At 40.3% G+C, this 23,241-nt stretch overlaps 2 protein-coding genes across 2 annotated transcripts in view; both read right to left on the bottom strand.

Annotated features, from left to right (window-relative positions):
• LOC124120995 (golgin IMH1-like) overlaps positions 1-2,329 on the bottom strand; it is an 87,591-nt gene extending 85,262 nt beyond the window's left edge. The window contains exon 1 of the mRNA XM_048395631.1: positions 2,194-2,329. The gene's annotated coding sequence lies outside the window, so the exon portion shown is untranslated. The remainder of the gene's footprint in view (positions 1-2,193) is intronic.
• Positions 2,330-7,081: 4,752 nt separating this feature from the next.
• On the bottom strand, positions 7,082-22,602 carry LOC125379288. The gene is made up of 3 exons (XM_048395557.1): positions 22,472-22,602; positions 13,513-15,938; positions 7,082-7,321 (listed from the first exon to the last, which is right to left on the bottom strand). Exons 2-3 carry the CDS (start codon positions 15,931-15,933, stop codon positions 7,082-7,084), a joined length of 2,661 nt encoding a protein of 886 aa, XP_048251514.1. The 5' UTR covers positions 15,934-15,938; positions 22,472-22,602.
• Between the last annotated feature and the right edge of the window lie 639 nt (positions 22,603-23,241).

Genomic DNA, 23,241 nt, shown 5'->3' with positions numbered 1-23,241 from the left:
CATAACTTCTACATTTCAGGTGATAGTGACAGCGGCATTGTCGACTTGAAGATCGGATTATCAACAGCCTTTTCACTTTTTGTTGTGGCCATCCTGTTGGCCCTAATACTGTTCTACTGCAAACATTTAATAACTATCAAGTAAGTACATTAAACATTTATAATCATTGACTATTTTAATTAAACTCAAGAGATATGTGCATGGTTTTAACTAACATCTGATCCACTTTAAACTTCTTCTTTTTAAACGTGTTACCTTTACCATTCGTGTACGTACTTATGTTCTTCTCCCATGGGGATTCTGGCTCAGAATTTGTCTTCAACAACAAATGCTTATCAGGAAACTTTTCTAAGTGACATGGCTGAATGCGAGTCGTTTAAAATTGTTGGTACAGGCAAGACATTGATAGGACTCATCATATATCTGAAATATTACTAATCATGGGGTTGAACAGCAAACAGACAGACTTATGCATTTATTTGCTTCCACAGAGATCACAAAGTACAGGATATCAATCCAAGTGAAGCACCAAGTCATGACGACCAGGTATTGCCCGACTACTGTGAAATCCTTGACGAAGATGTGGACATCATGTATCATCTACCAGGGATAAGCCGAAAAGAATCGGTACAAGCAACTGCCCCAGCCATGTCTGTCCTGGCTGAATGCTTTGCGCCAGACTCAGATAGTGCAGTCAATGGTGCTTCTTCATCTAATCTGTCGGCTCCCACCTCAAGCGGTCCAAAACAGTAGAGAACTATATGTATCTCAAATTGATGAGTGATGCAATGTAAATAAAATCGACAAAACCTTTTTCCAAATTCAACATAAAGTTCTACTAAAAGTTAAGTTCATTGTAGGATTGCGACTATATCAAAAGCATGTGTTTAAGAATCATTATGAAACAGTGATGACACCAGGTATTCGCGAAAAAGTGAGCGTATCCTGCCCCACCGATGGCATCCATCACAAACACATTCATTCAAAGGAAAGTCAATTGTTCACCTTAACAAACACGGGAACAAATGGTACAATCAACATAGGTAATTGCATTGGACATCATTTTATCACCCATGCTTGTAGCAGGAACATGCTTGCTTGTATCTCAAAAGTTGGAAAATGCAAACACCAACTGCTGGAGTCATGTGGACCGTTTTGTAACTCTGAATCTCTACATATCTGAACATGAAACCGACGAGGCAGTTTCACTTATCTCTTATATTTCTCGTTCAAGTGTATAAGTCGGTGCAAGGATTTGGATATTGAACAACATCAGATCAAAACTTATTTTCTGGTGGCCACTGGCAGGAAGGGTCTAGGTGCTCTAGCATACAGCATGTGACTGTGTACATCGATCAATGTAACTGAGAAGGTCACGTGCTGCAGATAATGTGTTTGAAGGACTACTGTCTGCCCGCCTCTTTGGTGTGAATGTTGCTTGCTGTCCATACATTGCCTCACTGTTGACATTAAGGAAGTTTATGTCCCAGTTGGAGTTATTTACGTAACCTCGTGTGTACTGCGTCAATCAGTACTTAATGACGTTTTGTTTTTATCTTTACCCTTGACCAACAATGGTTTTCATCACTTTTTGCCAACTTTGTTACTTTTTTTTCTTTTTTTAATTGTTTCATATATTTGTTTGGTGTTTGCTTTCTTGGTTTGTGAGATGATGTGTGTTTCATTTAATTCCTTTGCTCTGGTTTGTTATTACATTCCAAAACAATATGAGGCATATAACTGGGTCCTGTTCACCGAAACCACATTTGACATTCCTGTTTGAATTCATCATAATATTCATCTTTTGAAAATATATAAGACATTGTATGATAGATAATGTTTCCAAAATCTTATACCCTAGACTGTGGTGTTTGTGGATTGATGAGAGCAGTTTAAGCCTCTCTCTTACTCTCTCTCTCTCTCTCTCTCTCTCTCTCTCTCTCTCTCTCTCTCTCTCTCTCTCTCTCTCCTACCCCAACACTATCAGGACCCCTTCTCTCCGATACACACTGATTCTCTAATGCACGTATATGACGTCACATGTCACTTTGTGGGCGGTCGAAAACGAACTGTAACCACTCAGAAATATCGCAACGTCTTCGTTGATATTTACAGTTAATTCATTTCGGGCAGTCACACCGTAATACCTTGCACATTATATGTTTTTGTCACAATGAAGGTTCTATCCCTTACCTTGGCGCTGATGGATATCATCCAAACACAGTACATGTCAACCACAATGTCGGGCACCGCCTCCCAAGTGATATAACACTTCACATGCAGTGTGTGACGGCCTCGTGATATGCGCATTTACACTACAACTGGTTTGTACCTGCAGTTCTAGAGATAACAGTGTCAATGCATGAGGCTCTTGCATGTGCCAGATAGAAATATCTCCATGGTCTATTTGTTCATGAATGCAAGTCATGTTTATGTGCGGATTGTTTTGACTGTTGTTTCTGGTGTCCCCAACCGTGATATTCCTGGGATATTGCTAAAAGCGGCGTAAAACCATACTCAGTCACTCTCTCTACTATTATTGGGTCTGTCACGTCTGTAATTAGACGAGTCAAAAACGTCAGTGGTTGATATTATGAGCAACGTCCCACGTAGTCATCTTTACCGATCAGCAAAGATTACCGGGGACCTGATGTAACCTGAGTCCCACGTAGTCGGGGTGTGATGATAGACAACCTACCAAGTCACTAGTTATCTCTACCGATCAGCATAGATCACTGGGGACCTGATGTAACCTGACTCCCCACGTAGTCGGTGTGTGATGATAGACAACCTGCCAAGTCACTAGTTATCTCTACCGTCCAGCATAGATTACTGGGGACCTGATGTAACCTGAGTCCCCCGGTAGTCGGGGTGTGATGATAGACAACCTACCAAGTCAGTAGTCATCTCTACCGACCAGCATGGATTACTGGGGATCTGATTTAACCTGACTCCCCCGTAGTCGGGGTGTGATGATAGACAACCTACCAAGTCAGTAGTCATCTCTACCGTCCAGCATGGATTACTGGGGATCTTATGTAACCTGACTCCCCCCGTAGTCGTGATGTGATGATAGACAACCTACCAAGTCAGTAGTCATCTCTACCGACCAGCATGGATTACTGGGGATCTGATTTAACCTGACTCCCCCGTAGTCGGGGTGTGATGATAGACAACCTACCAAGTCAGTAGTCATCTCTACCGACCAGCATGGATTACTGGGGATCTGATTTAACCTGACTCCCCCGTAGTCGGGGTGTGATGATAGACAACCTACCAAGTCAGTAGTCATCTCTACCGTCCAGCATGGATTACTGGGGACCTGATGTAACCTGACTCCCCACATAGTCGGGGTGTGATGATAGACAACCTACCAAGTCAGTAGTTATCTCTACCGACTAGCATGGGGACTAACGTACTTGATCATAGTTACATTGCATTTAAGTCGGACTATTAAATAAAAACAATGTTTCCTAGAATTTATATTAGTTGCGGTATCGTACATAGCAATGACATTCACCGACACACGGGGAATATCCAAGAATGGATAATGATTTGTACTTTCGATGCAATGAAATACGGCACTGGTTACGTCAAGCTATCTAGGCTAAAACATGTCGTGTTTCTGATAAATGACCTCGGAAATAGAAATAGTTTAGCTAACACGAAACTTGTGATTGTTTTCAGTGTTTTATCACAGAAAATAAACAGTGTGTATGCCCAATACTTGGCTGGGGAAACGAAATGCCGGCACAACATGCAGAATACTGCGCTATGTGAATAAGACTTTATTAGCAGTGTACACAGGGCCACAGCGATCACCCGTCACAACCAGTACCTGACATGGACTGTTACATTAGATTACATGTGACATTGAGCAACTATTTAACTAAAAGTGACAGAACCCTTTCCATACATATCCTACATTGTATTCCGACAATATTATAAATGTATGAATAATAATTACATTCCATTTATATAGCGCTGTACTCCATGCATAAGCAAGTTCTAAGAGCTTAGACATTTATTACCCTGGTCAATGGATCAGTGTGCACTCAACAATCATTCTCAGCTCCCTGGGGAGTATACAACCCAAGCTGTCTGTTAGGCTCTCGAAGGTTAACATCCACATTGCCGTTTCATCCTACCGGGTACCCATTCACTGCTTGGTGAACAGAGGCACAATCCGAACAAATTCATTTGCCCAAGGAAACGTAATTGCGTGGAAACATCACACGTGCTGCATGTGCTTCAGTGTGGGGCAGGATCCTAGAAACTCAGAGAGTGATAACCAACTAATGATAGAAACCCTAGAAAATGCTATGAAATGTTAAAACTCTACGACAGTACTGGAAAACGAAATTGGGTAACAAACGTAAAAGAATTATTATTTATTACAGGTTTTCAATATGTGTGGTATAGTTAATGTGGTGTAATTAGAACCGCTCTTTTTTTATGTCCCTCACCTAGAGACTAAAAAATATGTATTTGCAAAAAAGGTTAGAATTAATGTCCAAATCAAATAAATGTTCATATTATAGACTCATGAAAAGGAATATTTAAATTGAGGTGTTGCTCTGTAAACTGGAGTTTAAAAAAATTAGAATTGCACTAGCACGATTTAGATGTTCCTCTCACAACCTGTATATAGAGACTGGTAGATATAAACACACTGATAGAAGAGACAGAGTATGCACATTGTGCAACACAAATTCAATTGAAGATGAGTTTCACTTTCTCCTGGTATGTCAAACTTACAAACATTTACGTGATAAATATTTGCCATCTTTCTACTCTGTACACCCGAATGTCCATAAGTTTGTAGATCTTTTAACTTCATCTCATGATACTATGTTATGTAACCTGTCAACATATGTTTATCACGCGATGTCACATAGAAACGGAATTATTAGATAACAACCTTGTCACCTACATGTAAATACGCATTGTACTGTAGGCCTGTGGCCTTTTAAGTACTGAATAAAATTGATTGATAACCAACTGGCAGCTGTGCTGTTTCTCCAGATATGTTATAGGGCGAGTAAACTGGATCGCATGCAGCTACGAACAAGGTTCATTGTTGGAAATGAAGAAAGCTTAAAGTCACATGGGTTTCAACGTTAACCGGACCCTGAAAGTCCGGGGTAGAATAGGTCTTCAGCAGCCTATACTTGCCGTAAAAGGCGACTATGCTTGTCGTAAGAGGCGACTGACGGGATCGGGTGTTCAGGATCGCTGACTTGTCAATCACTGGATTGTCTGGTCCAGACTGGATTATTTCCAGACCGCCATCATGTAGCTAGAATATTGCTGAGTGTGGCGTTTAACAACAAACATATGACTAGTTTGGGTGCATTTCTAGTCAACATTCTACAAGAATCCCCATCAGTTATTACCACATTGTATCAACCATACAACCTTAAAAAGATGAGCTCTATAAGCACTATAACCTTTTTCTGATATTGGTACATTCAAGACAAATACCTTTTACCGGAAACAGACATATTCTGGGATTCGAACCAACTTTACGGATCCTGCTCAACTAAAGGACGCAGTTGTGATATTTAGACCATCTGAAAAGTAATGCAATGCGACCATTCTTTTCAGACATTTGGTATTAGATATCCTTAAAGTGATACACTTGAGTGCCATTTTGGAACAGTATTTCACAGAGTATCAGTTTCCTATTGGAAGACAGACTGAGGTGCCGCAGATCCTGGTAATTTTGGATACGGAGATGATACTCATAAACCGAGGCCCATAAGCCAAGTGATGGAAAAACACTGTTACCAGGAAGTGATAACGTTATGAATATATGCAGTAACTGTGTTATATTTGTCACATAAGATCGCATAGACAAAACATTTTCTTCTCATTGGAGCCGACTACATGTGTAGTTTACAACGAGTGACCTGGCTCATCGAGCCCCTGAACCTATATTGTCAGATTTCATGTTGTCCGTTGCATGATTTTAACCCTAATATAGCTGTAACACTTCGACTGTCCAGTCTGATCTACCTGCATATACTAACACCACGTGGTACTGTCCGTATGAGAGAAGGTATTGAAAGGGCAGCCTACTGTGATTATTTCTCATGGATATTTACACATCCTCACCCTTACCTTGGCATCGCTACTCGCTTGCGGCAACAGATCCTCACTGACACCATGCTGCCTACCACCAATGGAATTAGTGATGTCGAGAGGTGACTATCTGTATACCGCTGGTGTCCAAATATAAAGAAATAGGTAAATAGGAATATAATATTACACATTCAACTGAACCGATTACAGATTTAAGCCACAGGTAGCATTGTACTATTATAGTTACCTTGGTTGCAGTGTTCCACTTTCAGGCATTCCGCTACAGAACAGTTGAACGTACATGTAGAATCACACCTCCGTCCAGTCAGGTGGCAGCCTATGGATCAGGTACCAGTCTTCTGATCACAGACACCATCAAGACACACTTCACACGTGTGCTGGCAGAGTCCACCATAGACGTCACGTGTACATCCGTCTGTACACTTCCCGCTGTCCGAGTGGCACATGCTGTGAAGGCAGTTGACAGGGCAGGGTTTACAGTCTCTGCCGAAGTGTCCAGGTACACAACCATCTACACAGTCACCTGTAGACTTGCATCGTATATTGGCGCAGTTAGGACTGCATGGTGAAGAGCACTGTTGGCCATGCCAGCCCTCTTCACACCCGTGGATACAATCCCCACTGTCTCTGTCACGTAAACCAGCCTTGGATGTCTGTAGAGGCTTGCTAGTAGATATGTTGGAGTCCAGTCCGCATTGTTCACTGCACTTCTTGTCGCAGAAAGTGCCATAGAATTCAGGAAGACAGCCCTCTGCGCACCCATGTGCACACGATCCTAGGCAGTGATCACAGGAATATGCACAATTTGAACCAAAATATTCAGGGTGACATTCCTTGCACAATCATGTCATCCTGTTGCAGGACTTACATCCACTTGAACAAGTCTTACAGTCAGTCCCGTAGTAGGAGTCTACACATCCAAACACACAGGAGGAGGCCAGCTGACAATATCCTCCATCACAACCACCTGGACATGCTACACAGGTACCTCCTGGACTGCCACAGTGTATGCTGCATCCAGGACCTTGATATCCAGGGACACAACCCTCAGTGCAAACACCTGAGCCAGAGCTTGACAACCGACATGACCGTTTTCTGCAGTTCTTGTTACACATGGACCTGCATTTTCTATCAAAATACCCAGAGTCACAGTCTGTGAGGCAATCTCCTGTTCTGTCACAGTCTGAACAGTGCTGGTTGTCTTTGCACTGGTCGCCTAAAAATGATTGGAAACTATCTTTACTTCTTCTCATTTGACATGCATGCAAAAATATTTTAATGTAATCTTATTCAACATCATTTAATCATCAATATTATTAATTTCGTTCCTTGAAATTACACAAACATAACGGATAATATGGTGTGACATATGGTATGGTGTGACCATTTAAAGCAATGACCTCGATATAGGAGAATACATGGTTTATCGTTTTACCTTCAGCAAACAGAACCAGAGATGAAAGACACAGAATAAGCAACACAGTCATGGTTCTTCTGAAAGGAAATAGATAACAGTACATGACCCTGTACATGTCCATACATGAAACATCAGACACACTTGTCATGCGCTGTACGTAAAGAAGACAACGATATCAAGATAAGGTTGATCTTACTGTGGTGTCCTGCAGAATTTGTGTGGTCTAAATGCTTTCAGATGCGCTATTTGATTCCCCCATACAGGGAATAAGAATCACACTTGATACTCGTTTTAATAATGCACAATTTCCTTGTGGTTACCCTGCGGCATGTAAACCTGCGGCAAGGATTGTCAGTGTCCTTGTGGTTACCCTGCAGCATGTAAGCCTGCGGCAATGAATGTCAGTTTCCTTGTGGTTACCCTGCGGGATGTTAACCTGCGGCAAGGAATGTCATTGTCCTTGTGGTTACCCTGCGGCATGTTAACCTGCGGCAAGGAATGTCAGTGTCCTTGTGGTTACCCGGCGGCAAGGAATGTCAGTGTCCTTGTGGTTACCCTGCAGCATGTAAACCTGCGGCAAGGAATGTCATTGTCCTTGTGGTTACCCTGCGGCATGTAAACCTGCAGCAAGGAATGTCAGTGTCCTTGTGGTTACCCTGCGGGATGTAAACCTGCGGCAAGGAATGTCAGTGTCCTTGTGGTTACCCTGCGGCATGTAAACCTTCGGCAATGAATGTCAGTGTCCTTGTGGTTACCCTGCGGCATGTAAACCTGCGGCAAGGAATGTCAGTGTCCTTGTGGTTACCCTGCGGCATGTAAACCTGCGGCAAGGAATGTCAGTGTCCTTGTGGTTACCCTGCGGCATGTTAACCTGCGGCAATGAATGTCAGTGTCCTTGTGGTTACCCTGCGGCATGTTAACCTGCGGCAAAGAATGTCAGTGTCCTTGTGGTTACCCTGCGGCATGTAAACCTGCGGCAAGGAATGTCAGTGTCCTTGTGGTTACCCTGCGGCATATAAACCTGCGGCAAGGAATGTCAGTGTCCTTGTGGTTACCCTGCGGGATGTAAACCTGCGGCAAGGAATGTCAGTGTCCTTGTGGTTACCCTGCAGCATGTAAACCTGCGTCAAGGAATGTCAGTGTCCTTGTGGTTACCCTGCGGCATGTAAACCTGCGGCAAGGAATGTCAGTGTCCTTGTGGTTACCCTGCGGGATGTTAACCTGCGGCAAGGAATGTCAGTGTCCTTATGGTTACCCTGCGGGATGTAAACCTGCGGCAAGGAATGTCAGTGTCCTTGTGGTTACCCTGCGGCATGTAAACCTGCGTCAAGGAATGTCAGTGTCCTTGTGGTTACCCTGCGGCATGTAAACCTGCGGCAATGAATGTCAGTGTCCTTGTGGTTACCCTGCGGGATGTAAACCTGCGGCAAGGAATGTCAGTGTCCTTGTGGTTACCCTGCGGCATGTAAACCTGCGTCAAGGAATGTCAGTGTCCTTGCATCATGTAGCCGTCACCGTCACATGCATGTATGATGCTTATGATGCCAATCAATGGATTGTCGGGTCCAGACTATTATTAATAGACCGCTGGAAAGTGTGGTGTTAAACAACAAACAAACACTAATTTTCACGGCTATTTTGCACTTTGCGCTAAGTAGAATCTGTTTCAGGGGCAAATATGGACATGTTACTCTCTTTCTTTGACAATTTATATTTAGTTCGAGTTTTCGTGGAGGGAGTTTATTCAGCGGTATCGCACAGGGCATGACGTCACCTGTCGCGCTAGCACAGAATCCAAAACGTATACATGCCTATAATAGCTAACTGTTATATATAACTCTAGGATCACCTTCCGGAAGGAATATCTTAAATATCGTTTATTTACAGACCGCCGTCACGCCACTGGGATAATTCTGAGTTCGTTGTTTAACAACCCAAACAAACACACATGCCCTTTTAATACCTGGGTACGATTTTCTTCCTTACACAACAGCTACATCTGCTCACCCGCGAATAGCTGCACAATAAATACCCATTCACTTTACTTCTGGTTGAGTGGTAGGTTTCAGTCTAGAATAGTGATAGTTTTCGAGTGCACGTCAGGAATTTTCCCACAGCGTCACACAACTGAAATAGTTTCTAACCCAAGCCACTAAGCTTAGAGCTTACATAAAACAAAATGTAAATATATTGACCTTTTGTTAACTATGATAATTCGACGGAGGTGCAGAGTTGAAATACAGATTGTGAACACTGAAATTGTCTTTCTGCATGTTCAAGATTAGTGTGAAGTTCTTTCTCAGAAAATTTGATTTGATCCAAGGGGAGCGTTGTGAAGTTTGAACGTGTGTATGAAGTTAATTGTTCACTTTTAACATTCAATGTGTGTCAAATACAAATACGTCCCACAGTTGCGATGCTATGTCTTTTTCAATCTATATTTCTGTGCAAGCATGTGTTGTTGTTTACCGCACGACTGTACACACAGTGTTTAAGATATCGATATATGACGTCTTGATTCATGCGTCAGTTTTCGGGGTGGTAGGGTAGCCTAGTGGTTAAAGGGTTCGCTCGTCACTCCAAAATTCCCGGGTTCGATTCCCAACATGGGTACAATGTGTGAAACCCATTTCAGGTTCCCCCGCCGTGATATTGCTGGAATATTGCTAAATGTGGCGTCAAACTATACTCACTCACTCAATCAGTTTCCAGAAATGCCCCATGTCAGCCATTATTCAACTCGACTTGACAGCCTGTACAAAAAACAACCCAGAGCAAGCAAACTAGTTAGAACAGAGTCCCATATCACGCCATCCTTTTGTGATAAGGATGAGTTACTGAGGCCTTATTTTAATATAGTATTGGCATATTGGCGAAACAAGTACGTGTAGTTATCACTCGACAATGACAATGTGACTGTTAACCATTGCTGCACAAGCCCAATTTGTACTGCGTATTCTAATTGTGGTCAGATTCAGTATGCAACGTTGTCAAGTCGGTGACTGGTGGTAACAGGGACAGCCATCTATATCTGTGTATCACTGTGACGTAATAAAAGAGTCGTGGTATCCCCGGGAATAGCAACTTTTTCCAGTTCATATTTGTTTTATACGCGGCATATAGATCGTTGTTGATGTGTTTCTATAGCAGGTTGTTTGTTGTCTTTCATTTCATCCGCGCGACAGAGTCCGTCTGAATACAAATACTTCCGGCACAGATTGAAATACCACTGCGTCAAAAACCCTTACCGTATTCGACGTAATAAGCGCTCCGCTCTAATAAGCTCACAGGGCGATATTTGCTAATATATTGGCTAGTGAACAATCCCAATTAGCACCCCTTCCAATTGAGCAATGTATACAGAACTCACTTATTCGTGTAGATTACGCACTCGTGTGTTATATGCACCCTTAATTATGGGCAGTTAAATTCTTGGAAAATATATCTGTCGTGTATAATACGCTCAGACTTTTCTTTTGTATCATTTGAGGCTGTCAGCATAAATTTACGATCTCACAACTCTTTCATCAAAATTATATTTCAATAAGTGCCCCCTTTCTCTAATTTTGAGAGCGCCCTGGGCGCTGATTACGTCGAATACGATATTTAGATTTTTAGGTTCATTTCGAACATGAATATCAACATTACTGTCGTATATCTCATTTTGGCATTTGAAGGACGGATCAAGTATCTACACACACTGGAGACAAGAGTGCACTTATCTCGCTGGCCTAGCTGGTTGTATTCATTCAACTAACTGGTGACATGTGCTCTGTGGTAATACTAAACATGTTACATCCCTGAAGAAGTGTGACGTTTACATCAACAATTATTCTTTCTATCCATTATATGTCAGAGCAAATGTCGCATGTTATTCAGGTGTAGCTCCTGGAGTCCTACAACTGAATGTTTTTTGCACATATTTCTTAAGATTATGGAACTAGCGTCGTTAAAATTTCATTTCTATATCTATTCTAAATGGCTCGATTAATAATGTAACAGTCGTTGTTCTGTTTTATAGTTGACCAATGTTGGCATATAATGGCATATGTGAAAAGATGCACGATCATATAATAAAGAGTGAATATCATTTCCTGAACATGAATTGAAAGGTGAGTTATGGAGTCATGCCATAAAGAGTTATTTCCCTTTAAGCACATAACACCAGTGGCACTCTACCTTGCTGTGTGTGTATGGGAGCAGTATTTAACGCCGTTGTCAACTGTAGTCAGGTTATATTGCCGCCCTTCACATTAATGATGCAGGGGGCTGACAGTCTTCCCACAACGTTACGTAGTTTCGAGTATAAATATGCTGCCTACTTAACGCAAATCGACACATAATACACTGGACAAAATATCATCCATTCCAACATTTCCAAAACTTGGAAATACCGTCATTCCAATTGGAAATATGACCATTCCAAAATTTGGAAAGGTCATATTTCCAAGCTTGGAAATGTTTGGAAATGTTTGGATTTGTTTGGATTTGTTTGGAAATGTTTGAATACATAGGTGATTTTATGTCTGCTTCTTCTGTCTGCTGGTTAAGCTGTTCAGATCGTTTCCAAAGTGGATTTGCTGCAATATTCTATCCCAACGCTTTAGTTGAATACATAATACTGTTTATAAATGTATTTGACGGTGCAACACATCAAGAATTTACTGCCGCTTCTTCAACTTGTGTGCACTTGAGATTATTATTACGTCGGTAATGCACTCTTTCAAGTGCATCTTTGGCTTAAAGCTTCAAACGAATGCTTTCATAAAATACCCCATTAGATACTTTTCAAATGTTAGGATGTGTTGGCAACACATCATGGTTTTATTGCCGCTTCTTTCAGTTCGTAGGCTTGTATAACGGAACATGGTGGACTTATATGTCTACATATTTGATTTTATGTCACCAAGCTCATTTGTCGATGAAAACATTTCATCTGTAATACGTTACATAAGTGTATCATACTTATGGCCATCATATATTTTGGCAATATTTAGATATCGCAACACATCATGATTTTATTTCAAAGATGCAAAATAAAGGTCACTGAGGGTAGATTTTTTATTTAATTTGTATATAGCGTAGTACAGTGAATTTCTCTTGGTTGTTTAACAAGCTCACATAAAAGATGTAAGCCTCAATAAATTAAGAATTATGTTTCTACTGGTGCTTCTTCTGGTTCTCAGTTTGTTGTTGCGCTTTGTTCAAATATTTTGTAATATGAACTTAGCACCATAAATGATTTGAAATTTATCACAGGATGTACACCACCACAAGAGAGGCATCGTGGTTTTACTAGTGCTATTTTACAAATCGAATATACCTTTATCAGACATGGCGATGCGATTGAACACCGGATTGGTACCCTGTTATATATGGCTGTTTCCCTCTCTGTTTCTCAGAACTAATCCATAAATTGATAGCATTATAACTAAACTGCTGTCGAGGTGTTCATTCCAAATCTTACATTTCACCAAGCCATGCAGAAATAACAAAAATACAAAACACAGGATGAACGTGAATTTATATTCAGGATATCATGTCATAGTTCAAGGTATATGTACAATAAATAACACTTGGGCACATCACTGGGTAATGATCATACATGTATACAATTATATCTACAATAATACACATACAAGAACTAAAATATAGAATGTACAATTAAAATTTCTATTTAAAGCAAAACTTTACAACAACAATAAACCAATAAATTACACACACACAAATCTGTCCCTTGGTGACACAAATGTAACTGTCCTGGTACCTATTTGTCCCTCAATTTTGACGAATTTACCCTTAATTCGTTGAATGGGCATAAACGAAGATGGACCAGAGTCAACATACATGGAAGAGTGCCAGGCTTCCACTGGTCGGCCACAATGTTTTTTTAGTTTATCTTCAAGTTCCCGATACCATTGAACTTTTGCAAGGATGTGTCTCTTCTCTATGCCGTCAACTCTTGCTGAGTGCTGAAGGTATCTCAATACCTTTCCAGGTCTCGGAGAAACCCCCCAACCAATTTTCCCGTCCCCGTCTGTCCAGTAGGCAGTGATGTAAGAAGATCTCACACTTTGAGACTTGGCAGATCCAAAGACTTCTGATCCAAGGTATAGAGTTTTTATTTCCCTAACGGCCGGCAAAGTCTCGACTGTTTCGCCATAGAGGGCTCTGTACATTTCTTGAAGGGAGTATTCATCATTTTCAGTGAGGCCACGGACTTTATATTTTGAAAAAATGAACCTGTCAATGTCAGTCCACTGAAGGTTTTCAATGTGATGAAGTCGGGATGACATCTGTCGGAGCTGCAAGCATTCACTTGAATTAATCTTGCCAAGAGTACCCACTTTAATGTTAGCTGTAACAGTGGCGATGATCGGCTCAAGGGTGTCTCCAAAGTGAAACTCGTCATCTAAGACCAATCCAAGGAGATGAGAATGGCTTACGAAACGTCTCATCAGCTGCAGTTCTACGCTTTTCTTGTTAGTTGTGTAGTCGCCCAGCATACCATTAAACCGTTCAAAACTGAACAGCCAAAACGAGTAAATGGGTCCAAAGTCCTGAACACACTCAATCAGATGACCATGCAAGTGCATGTTAGGGGTAACTCTGTCACGGCCATATAATCGCTCAAAATTCTCACAGAAGCGCATCAGTAATAAATCTGCCATTTTTATGTCATTTTCAGTTAATACTCGGCAACACAAATATCTACAGGCCAATACAAAATTTCGCCAACATTCTAAATGATCATCAGAAATAACATCCTTCAGTGCATACACAGAAAACAGTAACGTCCAGTTTTTAAACTGGTCTGCACTAAACCCTGCAAAACCGGAGGAAATCTTATGTGGGATGCGACCAATGTCACTTGGACAGTTAACTGCATCCACCTTTGCTTGGATAGTGTCTAAGTTCTTGGCAGTTAGTACACCAGTGTCTCTCCATACATGCAACATATGTTTTGATGTCCCCAGAAACAAATTGTGCATAGGGTCCACAACAGACATTTTGATCAGATCAAGGTATGGCAGCTCAGACAAGACGGAGTATCTTGTTCCATACGAACTCGCAAGTGCTTCTCTATCTGTCTTGGTTCTGGCACTTGTGATGTGTCTGATTTCTCGTATATGCTGTTCATGGGTGCGAGGTATCCACTGAGTTCTGTCAAAACCACTGTAGTCTCTTTTGCCGAATTCACCAGGAAAAGACTTCTTGCACCGAGAACACCCTTTGACGGCTGCATGTCCCAGAAAGCCACATAACTTTCGGCAAGCAGGGATATCACATCCAATGCACATTAAGGCCAAGCGAAATATCTTAGAGTTGAATGAAAAACCTACTGTCCATGCTTCAAGAAGCTCATCAACTAAAGGTTGTACAAAACTGTTTGTAGGGGGTTCTTTCTTCATGTGCGGTATAATACCAACAATGATAACATTCTCACGTTTGTAACGTTCTTCTCGAGGTAGATTGAGGATGACTAAATACATTACACCTACAGAGTATTTGACGTGTTTGAATGGCTGAAACCAGTCTAAATTAAGCATAAGGCCATAGTTTCTCTTCTTCTTCAAATATGTCCCACTGAAGCTCTTCCAGATACGACCATCATACACGTCATGCAAAGTACCATCACTAACGACCCTGTCACGCCATTGTTCACATTTCTCCTCAAAACCTGGTCTTGACAAAAAGTTAAAAAGTGAATCTTTCAGAGATTTAAAATAATAGTTCTTATGTGGTACAAGCTTCTTCTTGCCAGAGGAAAGGGTCATACTTTGTAACAGTTGTGCACCACAAGGCTGGCGATAATGTCTCATTGGGTGATTAGGTTGGGAGACGTTTGAACAAGTCATACTGACTTCTTCTCCTTCGAAAACAGAAATACAGTCAGAATATCTATATATGCTACAGCATGCTGGGCATACAACATAGTGGAAAAAGTTATTGTCGTCAATTCTGAGTAATTTCTTGAGCAGGAAAATAGTACTTGGGAACATCGGTACTACAACAGCAAGGAACTTGTAATGCTGAGCGGCAACGGCGAGAAGGGCATGAAGGTATTTCAGAAGGAATGCGATGGCATTTGAGGAAATATAAAATACAGACTGCCAAATGCAGAGGAAGAAACATGTCCATAAGATGAGTGCCTTAAAAAATGGTTTCACTTCCGGTGAGGCAGGTTGAGAGGATTCAGCTTGCTGAGGTTTTCTCGGTTGAAAACTCTGAAGCAGATCGTCAATCTCATCTTCATCAAAGTATACCTCTTCATCATCGTCAGAGCTGTCTTGAGATGCAGGTTCAGGTTCTGTACTCGGACAAGTGCCTTTGTGTCGCTTGTAATTAGAAGAAGAGGAAAAAGAGTTTCCACAGTCTTCACAGCGTTTTCTCTTCATAAAGGAGGCCATGATTCCTGAAAAAGATAGTAACAAATTAGTAGTTTGTACATAAGATAGACAATACATCTAAACCTGTTACATTAATAAACATACACATCATCCGTTCATGTGGGAAGTACCTATATGCCTACAGCATAAAGAGGTCAATGAACAGATAAATGTTTATTGATAACTATTTCTAAAGTGACGGAATATCCGTTTTGTTAAATATACTTTTAGTATTTTGTGTGTGTGTGTGTGTGTGTGTGTGTGTGTGTGTGTGTGTGTGTGTGTGTGTGTGTGTGTGTGTGTGTGTGTGTGTGTGTGTGTGTGTGTGTGTGTATGTGTGTGTGTGTGAGGTAGAAGAAGAATTGTACACCATAAAAATGGCTACGTATGTAGTTGGGGTAGATATGTTGAATGCCCGGCCAGTATGACCTTTGAGTCACTACAGTTTCAGTCATTAAAATGCGTAAAACAGTATTTGAGTGAAAGAAAACACTATAAGTGAGTGAAACGAAATACCTCAGTACAGGCACACCCAGTCCCACAACCCCAAGTCTGCATGTATCAATACTCATACCTGCCACATCCTCAATCACTTAACTTACTCACACAATCATCTGACAACATGTTCGCCAACCCTCGTATCACAACGCATGCACGCATGCACGCACGCACACTCGCACACACCCCCACCCACATCACATTCTTCTTTCCCCACCATTATGTCTACGTCAGCCAACATGGATCCATGCACATGCTTTCATACATAATCCATCCTCCCACCATTCCCCAACATCCATCGAACTATAACTATATCCGCCCTCATGTATCGGTATTCGTGCTTTCATACATACATACACCCCTCTACCATTCCCCTACATCCATCGCAGTATAACTATGACTATAACCGCCTTCGTGCATCTGCACTTATGTTCACATTGCATTGCATATGCATCGAATTACACGTTTAAAATATCGTAAATATTTTACAACATGTACATATTATATATCAGCAAACAGAGATTATAACGCAATAGATTTCATCCGTCAAAACATCACAGAAAGAGGGGCAGCCTGGAATTTTACAATGGCATCTGAATGCACTAAGACGTTCAACTGGTCAGGAGGTGAGAGTTGCGGAAGATTACGGTAAATTTCAGTTACAGATCTCCATTACGAATATCTAAAGTATGAATAAAGATCACAGCTTGCTATGACGTGTACTTCATGACTGCAGAATTTGCAATGTCCTTAGCTCTAAATTGTATGTCTAAATGCTTATGTAGACAAAGACCCAAATGTATATAGGCATGACCATATTATATTGTACGCACATATCACCACATTTAAAAACAAAGCTAGATTGAGTCTTTTAAGGGCATTAAGAACTGATACACACAAGGAAATATATTTATGGATGTCAACGGAGGAACACTGCGTTTCGGAATATATACATTCTCCTTCATCAGGTGCATATTATTAAATGCTATGAGGCAGAGAACATATATTTGTACCTGTAAGAACAACAAAAGTAAAACGATAGCAAAGAAGGGAACGCAACAAGGGAAGCCAACAGATAACTGGCATGGCGCTGATTACCCCGCCTCCCGTTTGCCCATTGTCCATTTCCCATTACCAATCATTCATAAGTTAAGTTTTGGCTTTAATTAGTCCATTGATAATCAACCATCAACGTCTATTATCTCCACCCTAAAAATATGTAGTTTACTGAGAAAGTGGTATCCAAATATAATGTGTGTTACTGTTGATCACTTTCTTAAAGGCATTTTGGTTCAAAGCTTTCGGTCATAGAAGCCGTGCCATTTGTCTCTTGTCAGAGGAGTACACAAAGTATACGTCATCTGGACTAACATTTTTGGTTCGGTGGCTGGGTTAGATCGCCAACTTTGTGTTCTGGCGATTGGGTGCCTCACTCACAGTGTGGGTTCAAATCCCGGACGGGACTCAACCCAAGAAAGTACGAGAATCTGTACTTTACTCAGAAAGTGTTATCCCAATTATAACATTTGTTGTCAAGAAAACACAATAAATGTATATTCGGCTTTGGAAGGGTAATGATATCACAGACATATACGGATATTGATGATGACTTGGAGGAGCTTCGTAACGCACGTCTTCTCAATTCAGGGATTGGTAAATCCAAATATGTGTGTGTGCGTGCGTGCGTGCGTGCGTGCGTAAATGTGGGCCTGTTGGATGTTACATAAAACATTTATCTTGAGCGGGATGGTAGTTCGAGTTGGATTAGCATGTTAACAATATGATCTTCTTTAGGCAGAGAATGCCGCGCATGAATGTATTGATGAAATTCCTAGGTACATGGGGCCTTTTCGTCCTCAGGAATACCCACAGTGGAGACTTCAATGGGGATAGGTTGTACTCAACGCGCTACCTGGTAGATTTTGTGTCATCAGACCGGACAACGTTGGTCTTTGACTGATTGTGGCGTAAAACACACTTTCCATTTACTTATATCGGAAATTGAATGTTCATCTTAATTGATATTGTTGAACATGTAATATATTTTTAAAGAAATAAAACAGTGACATAATAACTACAACTTTATGTGAGCGCGAGTAGCTTTTTTGGAATGAGATGAATAAGTCTTATAAAGTTGTAAGCTTCTTCACAACCGTGTAACTATGAATTGACTTTATTGTGTAATCAAAAAAGAGATAGGACCTAAAATAGCCAAATTTCATACGATTTCACTTGTCCACCATCTTGGATGCAAGGCGAAAACATTTCAGCGCGTTTGAAGCCACTGAGAATGCCCCCTGCAGAGTTGGACGAACATTCTGCGGTGGCGCGGCTGAGTTGACCAGAGGCTATCAGCAGTATTTCCTATCCAGGTTATTTAGGTCAGTTGTTTGTGTGTGTGTGTGTGTGCGTGCGTGCGTGCGTGCGTGCGTGCGTGTGTGCGTGCGTGTGGACGTGCGTGCGTGCGTGTGGGGGGTGGGGGCGGGGGCGTGGGGGGTGATATTGGGGGGATAGATGATAGATTTAGCAACAAGTAAGGTCATCTTGAGTGGGGGGGTATTCGCAGATGGATTAGCATATGAACTATGATTCTCTTTAGGCCGAAAATGAGGATCCACGATGTTCGACCTGGTAGAAGTGTTATCAAACCTCACAGCATTGGTTTTTTGACTGACTGTAGCGTCAAAACAAACTCATTCATTTACTTGAACTGAATGTTCATCTTAATTGTTATGGATAGTCACGGAGCCATGATCCAGAGAACAGGGTGTCATTAGATAGAAATAAACTAAGTAATAATAGGATTACCAGAAAAACGGGGTTTTACACACAAGCCAATAAACTGCGCTCATTAACACCAGAGTAAGTCAGTACAAGATTGAAAACTGCCCCATAATTATGTATGACATGCTTGTCGGGTATTGCTACATATATATGTGAAAACAAAGTTATTAAAATGAAGAGCAAAACTGATGAAAGTTAACAATAAACGTGTATACGTGTTATATCGTCACTGCAAAAATAATGATTGTTTTTCTTTAGTATTAACATTCAAATACGTTATATATGTATCTGTATTAGCGATATTGTCTTTGTTCCGACGGTGAGTCAGCGTTAGCCGTACTATCTCGTAGTATAATTGAATTTCTGAAGACATTACGATACAGTTTTTCTGATGCATCACGTCTGCACTAGCGCTTGATAACAGCCTTGTGTTTGGGTGTTTCAGTGGTTTAAATCGCTGCTCTTGATATTGTTGATTAAACTTTGATACTGTGAACAATATAATGTTATGTGAGAGGTTGACTTTAGAACGGTAACATACTAATAGTATATAGGATGACATAAACAGAACAATGAGAAGTTCGTCCAGATTAGTGTATAGGCAACATTTAATAATTAAAATAATTACATTCAACAACTCCCCTTTTAAGTCCATTTTCCTGACTTATAAGTAAATGCAAGAACAATCGGCCGGAATAAAATGTATAGTTCTTGTCCACTTCCATATGACTATATAGCATACAATAAGCTATCGGGTCCCGTTTAGATCGGTTTGGGCGGCAGCCTAGATAGCCATAGAATAGTTTCATCTTGGAATCTCCCATATCACTGGGGCTCCTCTTTAATTTAAATGGAGTTACTCGTTACGATTCCGAACCTTCACGTGACTGAGTTTATGAACCATTGTCAAATAGTGGTGACATTAAATCTAGGAAACAATACGCGAAGTCGCGCATGCACAGAACGGAAAATTTGGTCAAGGCATTAAGTAATCCGCATGCGCAGAACGATTGATTTCAGTACTTCCGCTAAGCGCTTCGAGTGCAGCGTCAAACGCGGGCCTGTAATCTAACACGCGGAGACTGACCAATGAAATCTGAGAAGTAGAAATACCGGTAGACGCTGTTGCTTGATTGACAATGTCAATCAAGAAAGGGAGGAGCTTAACGCTATCGTTCTCTCCCAGTAAATTCCGATGTCAAATAACGACGTTATTTGGACGGAAAAACGATGGTTTGAAAACGTCCAAATAACGTCGTTTTTCCGTCCAATGACCATAAGCGGAAAAAAACCGACGTTTTCGTGTTTGCAGTGTAAGGATGCCACTGTCTTAAATATACATGTTAAAAACTAGTAAGCACTATTTCTATGGTTTACTATTTCTATAGCAGAATATGCAGGTACAATTTACTGACGAAGAACTGGACGAAAGGTTTGGTTTAAATGCAGTAAAGTCACATGCCACATCTTAATGTCATTCCATACAATAAACACTTGCGACCAAATACGTATTCATGGTGATAGTGTTTACAGAGATCGAGTTTCTGTGCCAGTTATATAATGATAAACTTATACAGCCTTTCAAAAAGCAATAATTCATTAAATAAAAATTGATGTAATGCTCAAGCCATAGCTTCGTCACGTCCTTATACGATAACAATAAAAACGTGAATCCATACACTTTTAGGTTAATCATATTGGTTCTACCATGATGTTAGCCTGTTCTGGATTCTGATGTGGTCAGTCAAACTGAATCAGAGGTATCAAAGGAGTGTAAGTTGTCTCGTACGAAAGTATCAATATAACATCAGTCGGTAAAATACTTCGAACATTTATACCATCAAATCTAAGTGGACTTAACAAATAATGAATAATTAATATTTCGGTGTGAAATGCAATTAAATTGGTTATGGACCGCGAAATAATGCTTAATTTCACATATAAATCTAGTATGAAAGGTTTTTAATGCTGCGTTTGTTGCTTTCAACTGTCGTTTGTTTCGTGGCGTTCTTGTACAAAATCCCACCCCTTTCATATTATCATCGTTGAAAGCAAAGAGTTCATACGCAATTCTCACTATGTTCACATAATTATATATTCTCTCAATTAAAAACAAAGTAGTTTTGTTTCCAAAATAACACGATCTATTGTTGAAGTTGCCAGAATACTTATAGATAAATAGTCATTGGATTTGTCATTGTGAGTCGTATATAGTGTTTCCAACATCACTCTTATTGGAACAAGAAGTATATTGACACTGTATTCATATATGAACCGTTCACATTTATTTGTAGTAAGATAACTAAAAACGAGTCAAGAGGCGTCACTCTATTATCTAACAGAACCCTAAACGAATTAACAGACATTAAAACGGTAAGTTTTCGAAATATAATCAATACCCCATTCTACAGTTCAATATTTCTCTAGTGCATGCTCGCCTCAGACTCGGGTTTAGTTATGTAACTGGTCATGTGTAAGATTTATATCTGAATGCTTGATGAACACAACGGATCCAATTCTGTTTTAGTGCATGGAAATTACAGTAAAGTTAAGATCTATAATAACTGGTTGCGAACTAGTTACAGTTTTATAATTTCCCTGTATCAAGAAGAAAAGATTTGGCATAATGCTCAGGTCGGCAATTAATGGTTGGCAGTTTTATCTCTTTCTAGAGTGATAGCTTTCATTATGGAAGAATGATATTTGAATTTCACACTTTCTAAAGTGACGGTTATCTGAAGATTGTCAACATATTCATCTTTTGAATTCCGATTACCCTCACGTGTATCTTATCATAACATTTTACGCATAAGTCTTTATTGGTTCTCGCTATTGGTGAAATTGTGCCGTCTATGTACGACTATGATATTTTTAATATATCATAGTTCAAAAGACGTTCTCGTCAACTACGGACATACCCAATGTCGTATTCTCGTTATGAAAAACCTACCTCGCAGTCGTGAAATGGTATCAAGGACACTAAACTAATTAAATATTTTATCTGGGAGTGGTATAGCCGGAGTTGTACTGAGACATTTCAGAAATTAACATACTCTCGACTCACATTCACTTTCGACAACTTAGACAGTAGTTTCGTATGGTATGAAAGCAACTTCTAAATCTGTTTGAAAAATCGCAAAGAAAAGCTGTTTACATGTAACGCATTGCCATCTAATCTACATCATATCGTCAAACAAGACATTGTTTTCAGCTTTCATTAATCAATATCTTCTACGCAACATAACATCTACATGGGAGAAGTAAAATGATTACTTACTTATTCAGTTGTTAATCCGGCCCTCTCCAGAAACTTGACCAGTTTCTTAATCTACGATGAATGGCAACTTGAGCAGGCAGCTGGGCAAACACAGGAATGTGATGATTGTTGAAGCATACCAATCAGGGTATACTCTGCCGCTGAGGAGAACGTGTCATATAGCACCAATGACCTACCACGTGACATAGCGAGCAGTCACGTGATATGTTACGCGCGAGAAGTTAATTCCATGGTGTGCAATAGTCTTCATTCCAAACTGACGCCATCTTTCAGTGCTTTTATACAAACAACATTATATTTTATTCATTTAGTTTTTACTTACCTTTTTTAAATAAAATTCACTTTCTGTGAAGCAGACGTTAAATAAACGAAAGAAACAACTCATTTTAGTATCTGAAGTAATCCTTAACTTATTATCTTAAAACTCACCTCTAGTTTTTACATAATATTCAGTTAGATTATTTACCATATCTTGTTTTGTGTTTGTACCCGTCGGGCACATCCCATTTGTGAAGCCGATGTTGAATGATGATGTGACACTCCCACTCCAAATAAAGGGGATAATAGAATATAAATATTTCAGATAACACTTACTGTTACCTTTAATAAATCTTTTCCTTGTTGTTGTTTTTAATGAATAAAAATAGCTTTTTGGGGTGATTTTTTTGTATCTAAAGATAGTAACCCGGCATGATGAAAGGACAATGTATGAAACGATGAAACAGAAGCAACATATATAACGGAATACGGTTGGTCCTTATAGCCTTCTG

Source organism: Haliotis rufescens, unplaced genomic scaffold (genome assembly GCF_023055435.1).
Source record: "Haliotis rufescens isolate VD_foot unplaced genomic scaffold, xgHalRufe1.0.p SCAF_14, whole genome shotgun sequence".
Lineage (NCBI taxonomy): Eukaryota > Metazoa > Mollusca > Gastropoda > Lepetellida > Haliotidae > Haliotis > Haliotis rufescens.
The sequence above is the reverse complement of the archived record's forward strand: the minus strand, read 5'-3'. Positions and strand labels throughout refer to the sequence as shown.

Coding starts and splice junctions, on each gene's coding strand:
- LOC125379288 (XM_048395557.1), bottom strand. CDS start 15,933: ATGGCCTCCTTTATGAAGAGAAAACGCTGTGAAGACTGTGGAAACTCT. Junction 7,322..13,512: donor TTTCTCCGAGACCTGGAAAG/GTATTGAGATAC, acceptor AATCATTTTTAG/GCGACCAGTGCAAAGACAAC.